Consider the following 23,378-nt stretch of genomic DNA (forward strand, 5'->3'; position numbering starts at 1 on the left):
GTTTTATAGTGCTCAACATAAGCTTTAAAATGAGAGCTGTTACATGCTTTTTGCGTGTAAAATGGGCGAGCTATCATGCAAATAAGAAGCATATACAATGTTTTTTTTTCTTTTATATCATATGGTTTAATGAGCGCCATTTCCACCAGAATTAAAGTAATTCACATACCATCGAGAATTCACTTCATTATAGACATCTTGATGGATTCTAGCAGATTCACTACTTTAGTACAAACTATTTTCAGAAAACTCACGATTTTATAAAAACTTTTTTTTCCATTTTTTAAAAATCGAACTTATTTTCATTATATCTCAAAAAGAATAAAAGATACGTATAAAAGCATATAGATAAAAATCAAAGATCTCTTTCTGGCCTATTATTTTTCTTTCACACAAAAATTGACAGAGTTATTAATGTTTAAAGAGTGCGCGGCCGCGCAATCAGAGTCTCTCTCGAGCCCTTTAACCGTTCGCCGTTTCAATTGTGTCCATATTTCGAGCAATGTATAAGTGAGCAGTATTTGGTGCTCAAAACTATTGACATATATATATATATATATATATATATATATATATATATTTATGCTTATGTGTATTTATAACAAAAACGTATATTTAGAAATATATATGAATTAATTGGTTTAGCGTATATCTCGGGAGGCCAACCACAAAATTTTATTATGTTGATCATGAAATGTATCTATCTTCATGATACAGAACTTTGGCAGGCGATTTATTCTTATAGTAAAATATCTTATGGATGAAAGGTCCACGTGTTAAATAAATTTATATAGTATCACTATAGTCAAATGAAAGTTTTATAATTGCAGTAACAAGAACCACAAATATACAAGTTTAGACAAAATTATACTGGGTACTAGTGCTATATTAACTGTTTTTATTCAAGGGTAGTTTTAAGAACTGAACAAATTATAGATATGACTATTTCCGAGAATTGAAATAACACTTATATCACTTTGAATTTCTTAATTTTCTTTCAATTTCAAAATAATTTTTCAAACAATTTGTCATCAAGGGGTTGTTTTTAAGGGTCTAAAAAGGGTTAAAAATTTGATAATCAAGATAGAAAACATAAAATATTATTTACTTTATATGTAATTCTTATTATATCATACCGAAATTTATTTTTAAGAGTTTTTTGTTTCAATTTAGAGATTGTTTGAAGGGTTTTAGGGTTTCCACGGGGTTGAAAATGATTTTATTGCAAGGTAAAGGTTTTCTATCGATAAAACAGCTCAATGTCCACGTATTTATTCACGGGTCGCAACCACCCCGGGGGGTGGTGGCGGAACCCGAAATGTTTTCACTTTTGAACTTGAGGTTAAGATGAACCTAATTCCAAAATTTCATGCAATTCGGAGCACAGTAAAAAAAAATCAGAGGTTATACCCTTTTTTCCTCTCCGTTTACTGCACCAAGATACTTTATAGAGATTTTAATAATGTGTACCCATTTTGTGTAAACCTTTTTTGGGCTCCGTACCAAGATTTTTAATTTTAAAATTCACGTATATGGTTCAAACTAATTTCGACATTTGCGACAGTCTGGAATAATCAATTTAAATAATTTAGAAAACATTCGATTCGTATTGATAAGGAGACGTGCTGAATAGATTTTGGCGGAGGCAGGTCTAGCCGTTCTGAAGATATTGGGCAAAAAGTGCCAAAAACGGTAACTCAGTTTTTAAGAGAACGGAGCATCCGATTTTAATAATTCAAAAAACATTTTACTTGTATTGACGAAATGAACAACTGGGAAATTTTTGGGAAAGCCTGTCCAGCAGTTATGGACTCTCAATAAAAATAAGTTAAAAAAGTGTCATTTGGTGGTCAAAAATGTTTATACAGACAAATACATCAAATTATCAGATATTTTATAGAGATTTCAATATTGTGTACACATTTTGTGTAATTTTTTTATGTTCCGTACCATGATTTTTAATATTGAAGCTTATTTATATGGTTCAAACAAATGTCCTCGACATTTACGACAGTATGGAATAACCGATTTAGAAAATTTAAAAATCATTCGGTTCGTACTCGATCGCGAGGCGTTTTTGCAAAACGCAATTTTGCCGTTTCGAGATGTGGAGCGCAAAGTGTGTAAAAACGGTTGTGCAGTTTTTGAGAGAACGGATCATCCAATTAGTTTAATTACAAAAAACATTTTGCTTGAGTAGACGGTGTGCGAAAAATGCATTTACAGAAAATTTAAAAATTTGAAAAATTTTAATAAGATTAAGAAATTCCAATTTTTGAAATTTTTCATCATTTTTAAAGAAAACAACTAAATTTTGAAAAACTTAAAAATAAATGGTTTCTTACAAAAATTTGAGAATATTTCGATAACTTGGAACTTGATATTTTTGATAATTTTGAAAATATTCGAAAAAATCGAATATTTTCAAAAATTTCCAAATTCTCAATATTTAGAAAAAACGTTGTTTTATATGCAAAAAATGTCAAAATTTTGAAAAAAATTTGAAATTATCAAAAAAAATCAAATTAAAAAAAAATGGACTCTTGTAAACGTACACATAAGTTGTTCATAAAATACGCTCGTCGCCCAATTTAAAAAGCACTTATAAGTTTACAGTATGTAATAATCAATTTTAAATTATTCTAAACAATTATTAATTATTTTCATTACTCGAATGTTTAATTACGGTATGGAAAGTTCCAGCAATTTGCCTTGAGGCACGATGCCATGTGCCCCACTAGTTTTTCTTTCGCCTGATCCTGAAGAAGTTCTGCTGACAACGCGCAGGCACCGTTTTCCGAGGGACTGCCGGAAATGGCGTCGTAATAACCGCCATTCTGATCTTTTTTTGGATATTTTATAAAATGTTCATTAAATATGTATCTTTTGAATAAAAAAAAATTATAATATTTCATTTTTTCATATGTAAAAAAAACCCTTAATCCAGTAAAAAAGCTATTCGAAAAATAGGATTTGACTACACAGGACCATACGATGGAATCAGAGTACCAAAGTAAAAAATTCAAAGGGTTTACAAAGTGATTCCCAAAGTGGTTTATATAACTAAAAAAACGTGGTGCGTACGTGATTTTTTTTCAACTTATTTTATTGATTCAAATGTACATTGATTACTATTTTATCTAATAATTTATTGTCATTTTCTTTTTTTTTTAATTTTCTGAACAGCAATCAGAACCTAATAGTCCTATAAGCTGTTGTGCTGATTTTGACATAATACTAGTCTGTTTCACAAATGGCAACCCAATCAGTTGTCAGATCTCTGTATGATAAATTTTTATTACAATCTCTGTAATAGGGCAAGTATGGTGCAACAATGCAGGGTGAGGTTTATTTTCACTTGGAAACATATTGCTAATTATATTTCCAAGTGAAAATCGTTGTCAATGTTGCCTGACAACAGGCTGTTCGAAGTGGGTATCAACCCGGGACCTCTGAAACATGTGCCGTCGCTCTTAACCGCTTACCTACGGGCGAGCCCTTGTCATTTTCTAATTGTCCATTGCTGATCTTTGCCAATTTGTTTCTTAGCCAATGCCACTTTTTTCCCACATTCAGTTATGTTGTGTTTAATATTATCCTCTTTAAAACATTTCATACACATTGTTGAGTCAGACATTTTGATTTTATATAGTTTGTTTTTTTTATAAAAACATTCATTGACAATTTTATAATTTGAACTTTGCCAGTCCGTTGAAATATTTTTATTTCTAACATTTTTCAAAATATTTACCCAATTTTATTTGATTATTTTTGGTATGTATTCTGCAATTAATTTTGTATAAATTTTTTTTTGTGGTAATTTCTCATTCGAGCCATTCAAGGTTATTCCCTATTACTTCCAGTCTTTTTTTAATCACATATGGTGAATTATTTGTTAAACCATAATTTAAAAAAACTCACTATTAATATTATTATTTTTTAAATTATTTTGTTATCTGTCTTAGGAGTAACGCTTCTATTTTTCCTTTAACTGCTATTAAATTTTGTCCTCCTTTTGATTCATTTAGTCTCAACTGCTTTCTATTTATTCTTATTTTATGTCCGTTTCATATGTAGTGTCATATTAATGATTCTACTTTTTGTATTCTACTTTCGTGAATCAATTGTTCTCATAGGCAGTACTCGCGCTATATACCACAGTTTTGAGAGTGCAAACTGATTCACATGCTAAATCCTCTGAATTAAATTTAATCTTCTGGATAACTTCAAGTTTAAAGTAATTCTTATTTTATTTATTAATAAGTCATAGTTTTTTTTTGATCATTTTATTAAATTATTTGTTACTATCATGACTAAATACTTAATTAATTTCACCTTTACTATTACATTATTGAACACTATGTATCAACTGTATGATATGTTGATTTTTTTGTTAATTGTGGAGCCCGAAATTGCACAGAAATTTTCTACAAACTTAACTGCTTTTATTTCTTCTTCATTATTTTTAATTATTGCAGTCACATCGTCTGCGTATGCTAATACTTTATTCTTTTCCCTGATTATTTGTATTCCTTGCAGTTCTTTAGATAAATTCACAAGCAATAAATCCAAGGCTATAAACAATATCATCGATAGTGGACACCCTTGTTGTGCTGATCTATTAATTTATATTCCATTTGATAAGAAACCATTAATTAAAACTTTTGAATATGCATTTTTACATAAATGTTTAATAAATTTAGTAATTTTTCCGAAACAGATATTTTTTATTACTATAAATAGATATTCATGAGATAACATGTCAAAGGCTTTCTGAAAGTCTATATTCATCAAAGCCGCACTTTCATTTGTTTTTTATTATTATAGTACATAATTAAGTTTCTTACAGTTACAAAATTGTCCGTTATGTTTCTTTCATCAACAACAGCATATGCCTGTTCTTCGTTTAAAATATCTTGTACACTATCTTTTTATCTATTTGCAATTATTTTGCACAATAACTTCGTGTCAATAGTGGTATCGGTCTAAAATCTTCTGTTTTCTTAGCATTTTTGACTTTTGGTATGAGTATTGTAACTCGTTCCATAAATTCTCGATTAATTTTTTCTGTTTTTTTTAAAAAATCGTTGAAATTTTTCACCAAAATCGGTGCTATCTCCTCACAATATTTTTTTTATAAAATTCATGTTTCAAATTCAAATTCAGGTATACGTCGATTCCTGGGGTCCTATGTTTGCTAGAATTTTTTATGACTTGTATGACTTCTTCTTCTGTTTATCCTATCCTGTCTTAGTTTTTCATTAAAAATGAGATTTATGTTTTTATAATTTTCGAGACCGTTATTTATTACATTTACATTAACTTCCTGTTTTTATTAAATATATTTGAGTATGAATTTTCTATTTCATTGATTATTTCAGTAGTTTTATTAATTAATGTGTAAAGAATTCAGGATATCTTATATATAAAAATGGATCGCAAAATGTGTTGGTAAGCGCATAGCTCAACAACGCCTGGACCAATTTGCCCAATTATTCTTTTAAAATGTTCGTTCATGTCCAAGGATGGTTCTTACGGCGAGAAAAAATCGAATAATTGCCGGGAAAACCCTAAAAACAGCCCTTTTCCTTTTTAATCGAGTAGGCAACGAAATTTGTAGAAAAAACAATGATCTATGTTATGACATTTTGTGTAGTTTTTGATAATCTAATTTTTATTATATTTATATAAACATGTAAATATCTTTCTATTAATTAACGAGCTATATTTCAAGAACAAATTTGAGGCGAATCGGTTGATTTGGCAACTAACCAAGACGATCCACCGGAGTTTTTAAACTCGCTGGATTTGCTAGGATTGTCACCTCACAATCTTCAATTAAAGGTTGGATCGGCAATTATAATGTTGCAAAATATCGACCAACCGCGCATTTGCAACCGTTGCAAATTCGAAGGTTAGCGATAAAAAAACTACCAAACAACGTGATGGAAGCTACTATATTGAAAGAATAGTATAAAGCAGTAGATGTTCTCGCACCTTGCATTCCAATGTTTCCGACTGATATACTATTTGAGATTAAACGACTACAGTTTCCAGTGCGTTTATGGTATCGTTAAGTATTTGTGGTATTAATTTGGAAAATCCATGTTTCTCACATGGAAAAATGTATGTTGTCTGTTCCCGTATTGGAAAACCATCAGATTTGTTTGTCTATGCGCCAGGTAATCAAACAAAAAACATTGTTTATCACAAAGCACTACAATGAAAATTGAACTGAATTTTGAATTATGATTTGCATGATTAAAATTACTTACTTTTAAATGCTTATAGTGTTTTATTTAATTATTTTTAATTCACACCGAATTATTACCAGGGTGACGGTTGTGTTCGGAATAATTTTTTGCAAAGAATAGTAAAAAGGTAGGAACAAAACACCGCCACATTACAAATTTTTTTGACAGGACAAAGTCTGTCGGGTCGGCTAGTTTTTAATAAATTTGTTTTCTCCGTTTCTTTTTTTCTTTGGTATTCAATACGTTGTTAATCGCTCTTCTTCTGTTATAGTTTGAGTTTTTGATCTTATTTTAATTTCATCATTTTTTATATCATATAAAATTGTTAAAATTGTATTTTTAAATTCAAATATTTCTTGTATTGGTTAATCTCTTGCTAAGTATTTAATTTTTTTCATGGCATGTTTTTGACACCATTCTATTATATTCATATTTTTGAACGATCCTTTAATTTTTTTCCATTTCACTTGGAATTTATTATCAAATTCTTGGTTCTGGAGAATTTGGCAGTTCATTTTCCAAAATCCTTTACCGATTACAGGTGTACAGGATTACCTGTATTGATGTTTTGATTTTCAATATGACTGCCATGTGATCCGAGAACGCTACCGGCATAGTGTTACCATGCTATTACTTGTTTGGAAACTATTGAGTCAACATAGAATCGATCTAGTCTCAAAGCAGATTTACCAGCAGCTAATAAATGTGTATTTTATTTCATTTTTAACTTCCCGAAGCCATTGGCTTTCAAGCCATTCTGAATCAAATGAGACCAAATTTTGAAAAAGTATGTGTGTGTGTGTGTGAACAGATTTTTTGACATAAATCGACGTTTTCTCCAAAACGGATGGACTGATTTCAAAAATTTAAAAGCCATTCGATGTAATTCGATGAGGACTAGCGTTTCTGAGTTCCGTGCGACCATCGGCCGGGCCGTTTCTTTGTAAATTGCAGAAAAGTGAAAAAAATTTCGTCCACGTTTTAGCCTGCAATTCTGAATCGATTTTCAAAATTCAAAAACCATTCGATAGATATTGATTGGGAATCGCGCTGATTAGTTTTTGGTAAAGATCGGCCGGGCCGTTTTCTTGTAATAAAATTAAAAAAATATTTCGACGATTTTTATGATTTTTTGAAGATACATACCATAGTCTTCTAGATCATACTAAAATATTACGGCCCTACGATAACTGGTTCAACTTTAAAAATTCGTCAAAGTTTGTAAAAATTGGTATCGTTTTTTTGGCATTTGTCAAAATTAGACCTTTGATCGACGTTTTCTCAAAAACGCATGAACCGATTTTAGAAATTTAAAAGCCATTTGATGTATTTCGGCGAGGACTATCGTTTGTCAGTTTTGTGTGACGATCTGCCAAGCCGTTTCTTTGCAATTTGACAAAAAGTTTTAAACTTTTCGTCCACATTTAAGCTCATCCTACCGAACCGATTTTAAAAAATCAAAAACTGTTCGAAAGATATTAGTTGGGAAGGCCGTTTTCTTGTAATTAACTGTTAAAAAAAGTGTTAAACTTTTCGTCCACATTTAAGCTCATCCTACCGAACCGATTTAAAAAAAAACAAAAACTGTTCGAAAGATATTAGTTGGGAATGGTACTGATTAAATTTAGGTGAAAATCTACGGAGCCGTTTTCTTGTAATTAACTGTTAAAAAAAATGTTAATTTTTTCGTGCACATTTAAGGTCATCCTACCGAACCGATTTTAAAAAATCAAAAACTATTCGAAAGATATTAGTTGGGAATGGTACTGATTAATTTTAGGTGAAAATCTACCGAGCCGTTTTCTTGTAACTAACTGTTGAAAAAAAAATTTAAGCCGATTTTTATGGATTTCTTTTTAGCGATATATACCATGGTCTTATAAAACTTACAGAAATTACGGCCTTACGACAAAGAGTTTGATTCTAAAAATTCATCAAAAATGAGTAAATGAGTAGTTCTTTTGACATTTGTTAAAATTAAAATTAGACTATTTACTTGGCATAATGATACAGTACTTGGTCTTGAACATAATAAACCATTATAGTCCTGGAAACTGGTTAAATTATAAAAATTATTGATTTTTTTAAATTTGCTTTTAGAAAATACTCCGAGTCAAAGTGTTCGTTCGTTTTTAATTATGTGTAATAAATCCACTCGGAATACTTTTAATCACTCATAAATTAATTTATTTTTTATTGATTAAGTCGATTATTTAAACATATCGGGAAGTTCATGTAACTTGCCCTAAGGCTAAATACCAAACCAACTAGTTACTCTTAAATTGCTTCAAATAAATCCTTATGTTTGCTGAGGTAGTCTACATGTAAAACATTTTTTTATTGTATAGTAAGAAATTCAATTGTCAATTAGTAGAAAATACTTTTTTGATCGGTTTCGTAGTTTTCGTTTAGTGTTCGTTGAAAGATAGAAAATCAAAACAAACATTTTTGTCATATTTTGCATTTTCCTAAAGTCAGATGCTGTTTATGGTGTCGAAGCCTTAAAATATGTCAAAGTTGGTTTGGAAAATTTCATCCTGGTGATATTTCACTCAATGTTGCTCTGATTGTCCAGTTAAAGTTGTGGACAACTTAATTAAAGCAATAATCGATTCGGCTAATAGAATCAACTCGGCTATGTTTAAAAATTATTGGGGCTTGGTTGGAATGTTTCTCCACATTCAACAAATAGTCGCGACCATGAACCATTTGATTAAAACCCTTGAATTAAAAAAATTATGATGTCAAATTGTGCCTAATTCAGTTTTCTAATAAAAACTGAAAGTTTTTATTATCGTGGGACGATGATGCTTCTTGGAAGATAACAAAAGATCACCGATCAAAATGGTCAATACATGACAGCACAAGGTTATTTAATTCCACGCAAAAATTAGTTTTGATTTTCTAACAATAATGTACACTTATTTAGATGTCAACCTGATAACTACAAATTTCGAACAAAAATGCGCACTTACTCAGTTGCTAACATAATAACTACAAATCTCCGTTCCTATTTTAAAATAAAAAAAAGATTTAACAAAAAAAGATATATAAAAATTAGATATAATTTCTTTCTGAGTTAAGAAAATGTCTACCAGCTAAGTAGACTCGTTAAAAAATGGCTTTATGAAGAAACTGAAACCAAATGCCCATATGTAACCATATACACAAAAATTTGCTATAATTTATTGATAAAAAAATAGACTTGAAATAACATAACATGGAGACTTGAGTTTAAAGCTCAGTAAGTTAGAACCTAATATAAAATCTTTGTGCAGCATGCACCAAGCTTAAGTATTGCATTAAATCAATTTCGAAAAAACAATCATAAAATTAATTGAAAATTTCCGTTTTTTTTGTCTTATTCCGAAATTTTATGATGTTTGATAACAATGTATTAATGATTTTATCTTGAAAATTATAATTCACATTTTTTCAGGCAAAATAAAAATTGTTTTTAGAAACTTCAAGGTGGGGCGGGGCCCAATAGTTTATATACTATACCAATTATGTGAATTGTTTTTGTTGCTATTCAATAAGTAAATAGTTTATTCTTCGAGGAATTTAAGTTAACGTTGCCGCAGTATGGAGCAAATTAACTACAATTTAGATTAAGTGTGTCATGATTTTATATACATAAAATAAAAGGTTGTTCAAAAATACCGATGTCTAATAAAATAATCATTGAATTAGAGCGTTGATTTTTAATTAAATACGTCTAATTAGCGAAACGAAATTAAATCAGAATATTAATATGTATTAGCAATAGTTTAATGTTAGAAGTTGATACAACTTACCTCATACATAGGCTCAGATTCGGCACTCCCAGTTGTAAGGGCAATGTGTGCATCATTTGATGCACGTACTTTAAAGTTTATGGAGCCACCAGTTACAGGGTTGTATTGGTATTCCAGTGCATCTTCTGTAGTTATTTCTAGATTGATTATAAATACGTACAGAGAATTATTATAGGGGCTGCAGAATAGTAATTACGAGTATAATTTGTAAATGTAAGTATTTATACAATCATTCTATAAGTGTTCGAAAACTGCTTAATATGATGAAAATATTGAACAGTTTTCTATTATATAGTTATATTTGTTAATATTTCTGTAACTATTGTTTATTAATAATTGTTATATTTATTATTATTATTATTAATGTTATTATTATTAACTTCCCGTAGGGTAAGTTATAGTAATCGCAAAAAAATCGAAAATGAAATTTTTGATATATTTTTACGTTCCAAATTTATGCGTGTGTGTGTGCGCGTGTGCGGATACAAATTTTCGTCGACGATTTCGGTAACACCGATCAACCGATTTAAATAATTTAAAAAACATTCGATTCGTATTGATAAAGAGACGTGCTGATTAGTTTTTGGCGGAGACAAGTCTAGCCGCAAAAACGGTAACAGTTTTTAAGAGAACGGAGCATCCGATTTTAATAATTCAAAAAACATTTTACTTGTATTGACAAGATGAAGTACTGTTTAAATTTTTGTAAGGCAGGTCTAGCGGTTATGGACTCTCAATAAAAATATGTTAAAAAATGGTTTGGTATTTTGCCTTGAGGCAAGTTACATGAACTTCCCGATATGATTAAATAATCGACTTAATCAATAAAAAATAAATTAACTTATAATCCATTAAAAGTATTCCGAGGGGATTTATTACACATAATTGAAAACGAACCAACACGTTAACTCGGAGTATTTTCTAAAAGCAAATTTTCAAAGATTAGTAATTTTTATAATTAAACCAGTTTCCTTAGGACTTTAATGGTTTATTGTGTTCATTAAGACCAAGTACTCTATCGTTATACCGAGTAATTCGTCTAATTTCAATTTTAACAAACGTCAAAAAACTACTCATGTTCTTAAAATTTGGTGAATTTTTAAAATTAAACTACTTGTCGTAAGGGCGTAATATTTCAATAAGTTGTATAAGATCGTGATATATATCGCCAAAAAAAGTTCCATAAAAATCGGCTTAAATTTTTTCGAACAGTTAATTACAAGAAAACGGCTCGGCAGATTTTCACCTAGAACTAATCAGTATCATTGCCAACTAATATCTTTCGAACAGTTTTTGATTTTTTAAAATCGATTCGGTAGTTTGAGCTTGAATGTGGACGAAGAGTTTAACACTTTTTTTCAAATTACAAAGAAAGGGTTCGGCAGATCGTCTCACATAACTGATAAACGATAGTCCTCATTGAGATACATCAAATGACTTTTAAATTTCTGAAATCGGTTCAGGCGTTTTTGAGAAAACGTCGATCAAAAGTCTAATTTTGACAAATGCCAAAAGAACGATACTAATTTTTGCAAACTTTGATGAATTTTTAAAGCTGAACGAGTTGTCGTAGGGCTGTAATATTTTAGTATGATCTACAATACTATGGTATTTACCATCAAAAAAATAATAATGAAAATCGTCGAAATTTTTTTTAAAAAACTTTGTTACAAGAAAACGGCCCGGCCGATCTTTACCAAAAACTAATCAGCACGATTCCCAACCAATATCTTTCGAACGGTTTTTGAATTTTCAAAATCGATTAAGAATTGCGGGCTAAAACGTGGACGAAAAATTTTTCACTTTTCTGCAATTTACAACGAAACGGCTCGGCCGATCGTCACACAAAACTCAGAAACGCTAGTCCTCATCGAAATACATTGAATGGCTTTTAAATTTTTGAAATCGGTCCAACAGTTTTTGAGAAAACTGTCTATTTATGGCAAAAAATCTGTTCACATACACGCACACACACACACACACACACACATACACACACACTTACTTTTTCCAAATTTGGTCTCATTCGATTCAGAATGGCTTGAAACGTCGAGAAAACATAAAATTAGCGAATCGGATTTTTTTATGAAAACATAAACTTCTCCTTCGGGAAGTTAAAAATGCCACTTGGCGGTCAAAAATGTTCATTGGACTTATGTACATTAAATTATCAGATATTTTATAGAGATTTTAATAATATGTACACATTTTGTGTATTTTTTTTTTTGAGTTTCGTACCTAGATTTTTAATTTTAAATTTCACGTATATTGTTCTAATAAATGTCCTTGACATTTTCGACAGTATGGAATAACCGATTTAAATAATTTAAAAAACTTTTGATTCGTATTGTTAAGGAGACGTGTTGATTAGTTTTTGGCATAGACAGGTCAAGCCGTTTCGAAGATACGGGGCAAAAAAAAAACAAAAATTATAATTCAGTTTTTGAGAGAGCGAGAGAGTCCAATTTGAATAATCCAAAAAGCATTTTATTTGTATTGATTAACGAAGAACAGTTGAAATTATTGGAAAGGCAGATACAACGGTTATGGACTCTCAATATTTTTTTAAATGTAATTTGGCGGTAAAAATGTCCACTAGACATCAAATTATCAGATATTTTATAGAGATTTTAATAATTTGTACACATTTTGTGTCATTTTTTTGGGTTCTGTACCAAGATTTTTAATTTTAAAATTCACGTATATGGCTCAAACAAATGTCCTCGACATTTTCGACAGTGTGGAATAACCGATTCAAATAATTGACTAGCTGTAAGTGGAATTCTGTCTTAAGGTAATTAAGGCATCGTGCCTTAAGGCAAATTGCTGGAACTTCCCGTACCAAAATTATTATTTTTTTTTTTAAACGATTAAAATAAGATTTTTGAGAAACTATAAATTGGACCAAAAATTACTTTTTTTTTGAAAAAAAAAATTAAAAAAAAAAATTTATTTTTTTTTTTTTGAAAAAAAAATGTTTTCTTTATTTTGACATATTTTGGAAGATCTAAACTTTTTTTCAAAGCAATCGTACTGCTTTAACTGCATAAAGAGAAAATATCAAAGCGTGTAAGCGCCGCGTCGCCGTCTAACGCGTAAACATTGGTACGGAACCCATAGGACTGTAAACCAAATTCATACTTATTGTTAAAATCTCTATAAAATATCTGATAATTTGATGTGCATAAGTCTAATGATCATTTTTGACCGCCAAATGGCATTTTTTTTACTTTTTTCATTAGATCTCCGAAACCGCTAGACCTGCCTTTATGAAAATTTGATCGGTTCTTCACCTTGTCAATATAAGTAAAATGTTTTTTGAATTATTAAAATCGGACGCTCCGTTCTCTTACAAACTGAGTTACCGTTTTCGGCACTTTTTGCCCCGTATCTTCGGAACGGCTAGACCTCCCTGCGCCAAAAACTAATCAGCACGTCTCCTTATCAATACGAATCGAATGTTTTTTAAATTATTAAAATCGGTTGATCCGTGTTCCCAAAATCGTCGACGAAAATTTGTATCCGCACATACATACACACGTACATACACACACACACACACACATATACATCCATTTTTTCTAAGGCATGCCAAAATTTTCAGAAATCTTTGAAACGTAAATATATATAAAAATTTTCATTTTCGATTTTTTTGCGATTACTATAACTTGCCCTACTGGAAGTTAATAAAACATTCGATTCGTACTCGATCGCGAAGCGGTTTTGCCAAAGACAATTTTACCCTTTCGGAAAAATGGTGGGTGTAAATTATTGGAAAGGCAGATCCAACGGTTATGGACTCTTAATAATTTTTTAAATGTAATTTCGCGATAAAAATGTCCACTAGACATAGGGACATCAAATTATCAGATATTTTTTTATAGAGATTTTAATAATGTGTACACATTTTGTGTCAATTTTTTTGGGTTCTGTACCAAGATTTTTAATTTTAAAATTCACGTATATGGCTCAAACAAATGTCCTAGACATTTTCGACAGTACGGAATAATCGATTTATATGATTGAAAAATCATTCGGTTCGTACTCTATAGCGAGGCGTTTTAGCAAAAGGCAATTTTGCCGTTTCGGAGGTATGGAAAGCAAAGGTTGTGAAAACGGTTAAGCAGTTTTTGAAATAACGGATTATTCGATAAGATTAATTCAAAAAACATTTTGCTTGAGTAGATGGTGTGCAAAAAATGCATTTACAGAAAATTTAGTAATTTTAAAAAATTTCAAAAAAAAAATCAAAATTTTCTAAAAAAAAATCCAATTTTCAAAAAAATCAAGTTTGCGAAATTTATCATCATTTTCAAAAAAAAAACTAAATTTTGAAAAATTAAGAAAAATTGGTTTCTTACAAAAATTTGAGAATATTTCCAAAATTTAAAAAAATAATCACAATATTAAAATCTCTATAAAATATCTGATAATTTGATGTACATATATGTGTACCCTTAAATGTTTACAAAGGTTTTACTCGGCCTTTACCCGAATTGAATCGATCCAAAAAAAAAACATATTTTCTTTTTTTCTCTGCAACAAAATTCTTTTTACAATTTGTTGGAGGTTTTGTTACATCGAAAGATATTAAATATTTTCAAGCGCGAACCGCGCTTTTCACGTCGGGGACCTCAAAGACTTGTACTCATTTGCCACTTTCGAATGACAATTTTATTGTTTTTCGGTTGAAAAATATTTTATAATTTCGCTTCTGGCGAAAAATGAACATATAGTCGAAAAAAACATTAGGGGAGAGCGGAGCTTAAAAGTTCGTGGGTAAAAAGATCCACTGCCAATATCTCAAAAACAAGTGAAGTTAGAAATTTTTAACAACATTTATTTGAATTGTAGAATTGAATGTAGAGGAATATTTAAGTTGGCTTCAACCCTTTCTGATATAATCTCTACTAAAGCTTACATGTGGGTGGGGTAAACAGAGTCAACCACACCTTCATACTGGCTTAGGTGTAAATAATAAGGAAATAGTAAATAAAAAATTAAATTAAGTTAGAAAAAAGCTATTTTACAATATATATATATATATATATATATATATATATATAAATTAATAGTAAATTAACTCTGCTGATAAATATTTCTGACAAAGCATCAGATCAAAGGTATATCTGGTATTTTTTTTATAAAAATATACGAATGAAATTTTTATTTTACATTGGCTATATAATTTAGCTATTATTACGAAAAATTCTATTAAAATTAAAAATAAGTCGATCCCTTTTTATCCAGGCTATGGAGTAAAGACGGAAAATGACGAATTTAAAAAAAGCGGCTGAAAAACATTTTTATATTATTAGAAAAATCTAACTGAACAATCCGTCTACATTCAAATATTGTTGTTAAAAACTTTTAAGCTCCGCTCTCCCCTAATGTTTTTTTTCGACTATATGTTCATTTTTCGCCAGAAGCGAAATTATAAAATATTTTTCAACCGAAAAACAATAAAATTGTCATTCATTGTCAAAGTGACAAATGAGTACAAGTCTTTGAGGTCCACGACGAGAAAAGCGCGGCTCGCGCTTGAAAATATTTAATATCTTTCGATGTAACAAAACCTCCAACAAATTGTAAAAAGAATTTTGTTGCAGAGAAAAAAAGAAAATATATGTTTTTTTTTTGATCGATTCAATTCGGGTAAAGGCCGAGTAAAACCTTTGTAAATATTTAAGGGTTGTTATTGTTAAGAAAATTGCAAAAACAAAAAAAAAAATTTTTTAGTCATTACAAAGTTCACTTCAATATGAGTGTAATAAAAAAAATAATACTGATCGGATCAGCACATCCGGAGATAATTAATTTACCGCAGATGATGTTCATAGAAATTGAGCAAAAAATCCATATTTCAATCGTAAATATTTACGTAAAAAAATTTTTTTCAGCAAAATCTGAAATACGTGTCAAATGATTTTATCAATAGTATCTGTAAACAAATTTTCAGACAATTCTAAAATGTCAAGGTTAATTAGTGTCCGGTTTGTAAAAGAATGACCCATATGTCCAATAAACATTTTTGACCGCCAAATGACACTTTTTTAACTTATTTCTATCGAGAGTTCATAACCGCTAGACCTGCTTTCCCCAAAATTTTACCAATTGTTCATTTCGTCAATACAAGTAAAATGTTTTTTGAATTATTAAAATCGGACGCTCCGCTCTCTTAAAAACTGAGTTACCATGTTTGGCACTTTTTGTCTCGTATCTTTGGAACGGATAGACCTGCCTTCGCCAAAAACTAATAAGCACGTCTCCTTATAAATACGTATGGAATGTTTTTTGAATTATTCAAATCGGTTGATCGGTGTTCCCAAAATCATTGACGAAAATTTGTATTCGCACACACAAACGCACACACACACACATACACACCCCGTCGGGTAAAGCCAAACTCCTACCGGGCGCGTCCCCAGGTGGCGGATAGGGAGTTCCTAAAAATAACATATATTTTCTTTTTTTCTCTTCAACAAAATTCTTTTTACAATTTGTTGGAGGTTTTGTTACATCGAAAGATATTAAATATTTTCAAGCGCGAGCCGCGCTTTTCACGTCGGGGACCTCAAAGACTTGTACTCATTTGCCACTTTCGAATGACAATTTTATTGTTTTTTGGTTGAAAAATATTTTATAATTTCGCTTCTGGCGAAAAATGAACATATAGTCGAAAAAAACATTAGGGGAGAGCGGAGCTTAAAAGTTCGTGGGTAAAAAGATCCACTGCCAATATCTCAAAAACAAGTGAAGTTAGAAATTTTTAACAACATTTATTTGAATTGTAGAATTGAATGTAGAGGAATATTTAAGTTGGCTTCAACCCTTTCTGATATAATCTCTACTAAAGCTTACATGTGGGTGGGGTAAACAGAGTCAACCACACCTTCATACTGGCCTAGGTGTAAATAATAAGGAAATAGTAAATAAAAAATTAAATTAAGTTAGAAAAAAGCTATTTTACAATATATATATATATATATATATATATATCGTATATATATAAATTAATAGTAAATTAACTCTGCTGATAAATATTTCTGACAAAGCATCAGATCAAAGGTATATCTGGTATTTTTTTTATAAAAATATACGAATGAAATTTTTATTTTACATTGGCTATATAATTTAGCTATTATTACGAAAAATTCTATTAAAATTAAAAATAAGTCGATCCCTTTTTATCCAGGCTATGGAGTAAAGACGGAAAATGACGAATTTAAAAAAAGTGGCTGAAAAACATTTTTATATTATTAGAAAAATCTAACTGAACAATCCGTCTACATTCAAATATTGTTGTTAAAAACTTTTAAGCTCCGCTCTCCCCTAATGTTTTTTTTCGACTATATGTTCATTTTTCGCCAGAAGCGAAATTATAAAATATTTTTCAACCGAAAAACAATAAAATTGTCATTCATTGTCAAAGTGACAAATGAGTACAAGTCTTTGAGGTCCACGACGAGAAAAGCGCGGCTCGCGCTTGAAAATATTTAATATCTTTCGATGTAACAAAACCTCCAACAAATTGTAAAAAGAATTTTGTTGCAGAGAAAAAAAGAAAATATATGTTTTTTTTGGATCGATTCAATTCGGGTAAAGGCCGAGTAAAACCTTTGTAAATATTTAAGGGTTATTATTGTTAAGAAAATTGCAAAAACAAAAAAAAAATTTTTTAGTCATTACAAAGTTCACTTCAATATGAGTGTAATAAAAAAAAATAATACTGATCGGATCAGCACATCTGGAGATAATTAATTTACCGCAGATGATGTTCATAGAAATTGAGCAAAAAATCCATATTTCAATCGTAAATATTTACGTAAAAAAATTTTTTTCAGCAAAATCTGAAATACGTGTCAAATGATTTTATCAATAGTATCTGTAAACAAATTTTCAGACAATTCTAAAATGTCAAGGTTAATTAGTGTCCGGTTTGTAAAAGAATGACCCATATGTCCAATAAACATTTTTGACCGCCAAATGACACTTTTTTAACTTATTTCTATCGAGAGTTCATAACCGCTAGACCTGCTTTCCCCAAAATTTTACCAATTGTTCATTTCGTCAATACAAGTAAAATGTTTTTTGAATTATTAAAATCGGACGCTCCGCTCTCTTAAAAACTGAGTTACCATGTTTGGCACTTTTTGTCTCGTATCTTTGGAACGGATAGACCTGCCTTCGCCAAAAACTAATAAGCACGTCTCCTTATAAATACGTATGGAATGTTTTTTGAATTATTCAAATCGGTTGATCGGGGTTCCCAAAATCATTGACGAAAATTTGTATTCGCACACACAAACGCACACACACACACACATACACACCCCGTCGGGAAAAGCCAAACTCCTACCGGGCGCGTCCCCAGGTGGCGGATAGGGAGTTCCTAACCGATCGTAAGATCGGCGGATTGGGGCGAAATAAAATAGCACTCGCGTACCAAATTTGGCATCGGAGCTGAGGAGTAACAGCCACCGTCCGTGCATCGCGGAAAAAATCAAAAACTTCCCTTTTGGCTAGAAAGGTTGGTCACACCATCTGACCTAGGGTCACGTACGGAAGCGGATGAGGGGACACTGCTTGAAAGAGATGTGTAGATGATAGAAAGCAAACATAGAACAAATGACCTTTTTGTCATATCGTATTATCAAACCCGCAGGCCTATTGTACGGTACCACTCGATGACGACCGATTACGGACGAATACTTCAGAAAAACAAAAGAATTAATAATAATTTTCAATATGGCGAAGTGTCACGTACCACAGTGTCAAAAAAGTATTGAATTAAATACAGTTCATAAAGATAAAAAATTCTTACAAAAGCCGCATGCGTTAAGAAACTGGGCTGAAAAGCTATAGAGGATTTGAGACATATTTGAAACAAAAAAAAGTGATTACACCAGAAATTTTGATCAAAATCTATTGCACATTTTTTTGGAATAATAAGGATCGGAGATGTTCAATTTTCTAAATTATTTATATTGTTTGTTGTTAATAACTGGTGCAATACTGTGAAACGATGTCTCTCAGGAAAATATAAGAATGAAAATGAACAGGACCCCATAAAAAGTAGCTCTCGAAAAATACAAGAAAAGTCTCAAGGCCAATAAAACTCGACTGAGGCAGAAAAAACACGTATATTTTTCTGCGAAATTTAGAAAATCTTGTCTATTTATTAATAATTGTATTTTATTTAAATTCTTTAAATATGTTTTATTGATATGTTTTATTATTTATATTTAATTATTGCTTAAATATTAATTTTATTTCATTTTTGAAAATGTTTTTAATGTATATGAAAATATAGTTTTATGAGTATGTTTTGTTATTATTGGTCATATTAAAATTTCAGATTTATTGTAAAAATATATATAAATTTATCTTAGACTTAAATCTATGGATTGGGATTTATCTAGAATTGAACCAAGGGGTAAATTTTCACGCTACACTCGTCGCGCCTCAATAGCAGGAGCGGAAAATTAAAATTAAAATAATCGAAAAGCGGTCCTGTTTGCTATCTATTTATACTTGTTTATCTATGGGATGATCCATATAGCGCACCGTGCGTGGAAACTCCCGGCATCAACGTGCCGCACCCACGGGAGCAAGAGGATGCCAATAAAGGTGCACGGCCGGAGCGGGTGTTTTTTTTGCGCTCCAATGGTCACAAGCAATGGTGGTAGCTGTAAGGGTGATCACCCCTCCACTTACCGAGGCACCGCGTTCGAAGACGACCTTTTGCTCTGGAGGACTATTTAAATAGCATGGATAACTATGAAAACCCCAAAAAACAAGAGAGGTGACGTATTTATGGACGTCGAGCAGGATGCGGCCAAAGCCGCTATAGTAAAAGGAGGCAAGAAGGTTTCCGGTAATCTTCACCGAGACAAAGTAAACTCTGCACCATCGACTAGATGTCGTCAAACGCCGATGGAGGCTTAAAATTTGACGAGCTAGTGGAGTATGTCAAAGATAAGAACAATGTCCACAGCAGAATAAAGGAGTTAATCAGGTCGGTTGATACAGCATATAGCATGACATTGAAAGAACATACAACAGCCCCAAAAGCTGTCGCAATGACAGTACAAACTACACAGAAACAAATTCGACGAGTGAACTTGACCAAAGTCACATCAAGAGGACAACGAGCGGCCTTTTGTGAGATAGATGAGGCCAATGCAATCAAAGCTCTAAATAGGGCCCGCATAAGAATTGGGTGGGTTAACTGTTGCATTCGCCCAGTTGTTAAAGTGGCCCGCTGTTTTAGATGCCTCGGTTTTGGACACCAAACGCACAAATGCGGCGGGGAAAATCACAAGTTTGTAGACTGCACGGAAAAGCCAAAATGCTTCCTATGCACAGTAGACAATGAAGACCGGAACAGCAGGAGCCATGTCGCAGGATCCGAGACCTGTAAGGCATTCCGTGTGGCACTCGCCGTAGCCACGAAAAAGCAGAAATGACGCAATTTTTACAAGATAATCTGAATAAATGTGCCTGGGCGCAGAATTTACTGCGCCAACGTATCTTTGAAGATAAGATCGATATCTGCCTCATCTGCGTGCAATATATGAACATTCAGGATAAATCATTTTTCGCCGATGAATCTGGGACGGCACCAATATGGATCATAAACTCAAAGGAGATCACCGTCATTGACAACAGAAGCGGAGAGGGTTTCGCCTGGATCAAGACTCCCACGAACTACTGTGTGTGCGTCTACCTTTCACCAAATGAAGGGATTAGCTTATTTCGCCAGAAAATGGCAAGCATAGAAGACACTCACGGCAAGTTCGACGGAGAAGTCATTGTAGCTGGTGATTTCAAGGCGAAATCGGCTGAATGGAGCGCCGAATACTCGGACACCAGAGGAAATGACGTGGCAGACTTTGCTGCAAGATTGGACATTACTGTGCTAAATACTGGGAGTATTACAACTTTTAAAAGACCAGGATATCAGGAATCTATCCTGGACATTCCGTGATTACGTGGGTCACTCCAAGGACAGCAAACATGATTGGAGACTGGACTGTATCTGAAGACTATAGTGGCAGTTATCATCAACATGTAGCATTTCGCCGCGTTAACGTTCCTCCTACCAAGATTTGTATACAAACGAGTACAAACTGGCTAAAAAACCCTAAATAAAGCCATAAAATGAGCTGAAGCCGGATTGTAGAAGGCGATTTGCAATGATCTTGATAAAAATCTCTGGGCAAAGTTTGTCAAATTGTTACAAAACGACTTGGTAGAGCTTTACTAGAAGCACAGAAATCTCCTAATCTAATGAATTGCACCGTAGCGGAACTATTCCCTAAACACCCGCCACGGAAAAAGAGACAATACGCGGAAAACAATGAAACTACACCCTTCATTTTCAAGGAACCACAAGATGCGGCAAAAACTATAAAGGCAGAAAAAGGACTAGACCCTGATGGAATCCCAGCCTCAGTGATCAAAACTGTAGCCCTGGAATTTCCAGATATTTCTCTGAACGCCTACAATGCCTGCCTGGCAACTGGCACCTTTCCTACGGTCTGAAATCGGCAAAGATTAGTCCTAATAGACAAAGGTAAGTGTGACTGTAACACCATCGTCGGTTAGACCACTCTGCATGTTTGACATTGCCGGAAAATTGCTTGAGAAACTCATTCAATGCAAATTGCGCGACGACAATGAATGCGCTGGAAGCTTTGCCAATAACGAACACGGATTTCAAAAAGTATGATCAAGAGAAGCATGGCGTGGTAGTCTCAAAGCTCGTAAAGTGTGTTTCCTCCTTACATTCGACGTTAAAAACGCCTTTAACAGTGCGAATTGGGAGAATATTTTAAACGCCCTAGAGCATAAATTTGACGTGAAGCCAGAGAATCTAGGACTAATAGATGACTACCTCGATGAGAGAAAGTTGATAGTGGAAACGACGGAAGGTCATCAAGAACATGAGGTTACACATGGCGTACCTCAAAGCTCAATCTTAGGAGCCCTTGGATATCCCTTTTCCGAAGCAAGTGAAACTCACGAGCTTTGCGGACGACGTCGTAGTGGACAGCACTGAGGAGGCTGAACTACTCGTTCGAGAGACCACCGATACCATAGAGACCTGGCATGAGAAATACCACCTAAAACTCGCCAAACAGAAAACGGAGATGGTTGTCTTGACCCGACAAAAATGGTTTCCAAAACCATTCACTGGTGACATAGGAGAGACAACTTTGACGTCAACAAGGATCTTGCGGTACCAGAAAGTAATGATAGATAAGAAGCTATCTTTCCGGGAACACCTCGATAGTGCATGCATAAAATCTAGCAACTCGATATCCAACTTGTCAAGGATTATGGCTAACTGCACGGGACCACGAACCTGAAAACGACGAGTCCTGCTTAAGGTATTTCATTCTGTACTGCTATACGGCGCGGAGCTGTTAGAGTTACCTGGGCCTATCGCACGGTCTCAGAAGCAGCTGTATTGGTAATAGCAGGAGCTACACCAATAGACTTACTAGCATTCGAGAGAGTAAAACTCTGCTGAAATAGGTGGCGACAACTTCAAAGACACAAGGTCGATAATAAAAAAGAAAACGTTAGAAGCGTGGCAAAATCGGTGGGCATCAAGAGAGAAGAGCAGACGGCGCGCCTGATTCCGGTCATTAGCGTCTGGCTCTCTGGACAATACGGGAACACAGATTTCTTTCCGACCCAGCTACTAACAGGACATGGACAGTTTAATACTTATATTTTTAAGATGGGCTTATATAGCACGCCAATGTGCAAATACTGTCCAGATAAAATCAACGACGCTGAGCACACGTTCTTTGAATGTGCAAGGTGGAAGGACTATGGTAGCAACGCCGAGGACATTATAGGCACCAGGCTCACCCCCTCAAGTCTTGTGACCTACATGATGAAACAAGAAGAAAACTGGTTAGCTGTAGCAGCTCATGCACAGTACCTTTTGAAGGATAAAACCATAGAAAAGGACCAGTAGTCGGAAGCAGGCGTCGCAAGGTGCAGCTCGGACCGGATTGATGTAATGCTAACGCGGTTCCAATATAGTCCTGTCCGTACCATCTGCGGGTAGAGGGGAGAGGAGTGTTTTTTTAGTGGGTAAAATTCTCCACACTACCGTCCATCGTTTTCTGCTGTAGGATGGACAGCGGAGTATCAACAATGGCGGCGTCTTATTAAGATTTTTTTTGCACCTCTATATAAAAAAACACATACACATCATTCATTTTTTCTAAGTTATGCCAAAATATTCAGAAACCTTTGAAACGAAAAATATATAAAAATTGTCATTTTCGATTTTTTTGCTATTACT

The 23,378-nt window shown here is 32.7% G+C and overlaps 1 protein-coding gene across 2 annotated transcripts in view; it reads right to left on the bottom strand.

Moving 5' to 3' along the window:
• LOC113378634 overlaps nt 1-23,378 on the bottom strand; it is a 138,040-nt gene that overhangs the window by 87,922 nt on the left and 26,740 nt on the right. For both annotated transcript variants that reach the window (XM_026619191.1, XM_026619190.1), the window contains exon 2: nt 10,052-10,188. In XM_026619191.1, coding sequence (XP_026474976.1) covers nt 10,052-10,188 — 137 coding nt within the window. The remainder of the gene's footprint in view (nt 1-10,051; nt 10,189-23,378) is intronic.

This window comes from Ctenocephalides felis, unplaced genomic scaffold, assembly GCF_003426905.1.
Source record: "Ctenocephalides felis isolate EL2017-DRISC unplaced genomic scaffold, ASM342690v1 CF-g0.4_SCAFFOLD_01886, whole genome shotgun sequence".
Taxonomy (NCBI): domain Eukaryota; kingdom Metazoa; phylum Arthropoda; class Insecta; order Siphonaptera; family Pulicidae; genus Ctenocephalides; species Ctenocephalides felis.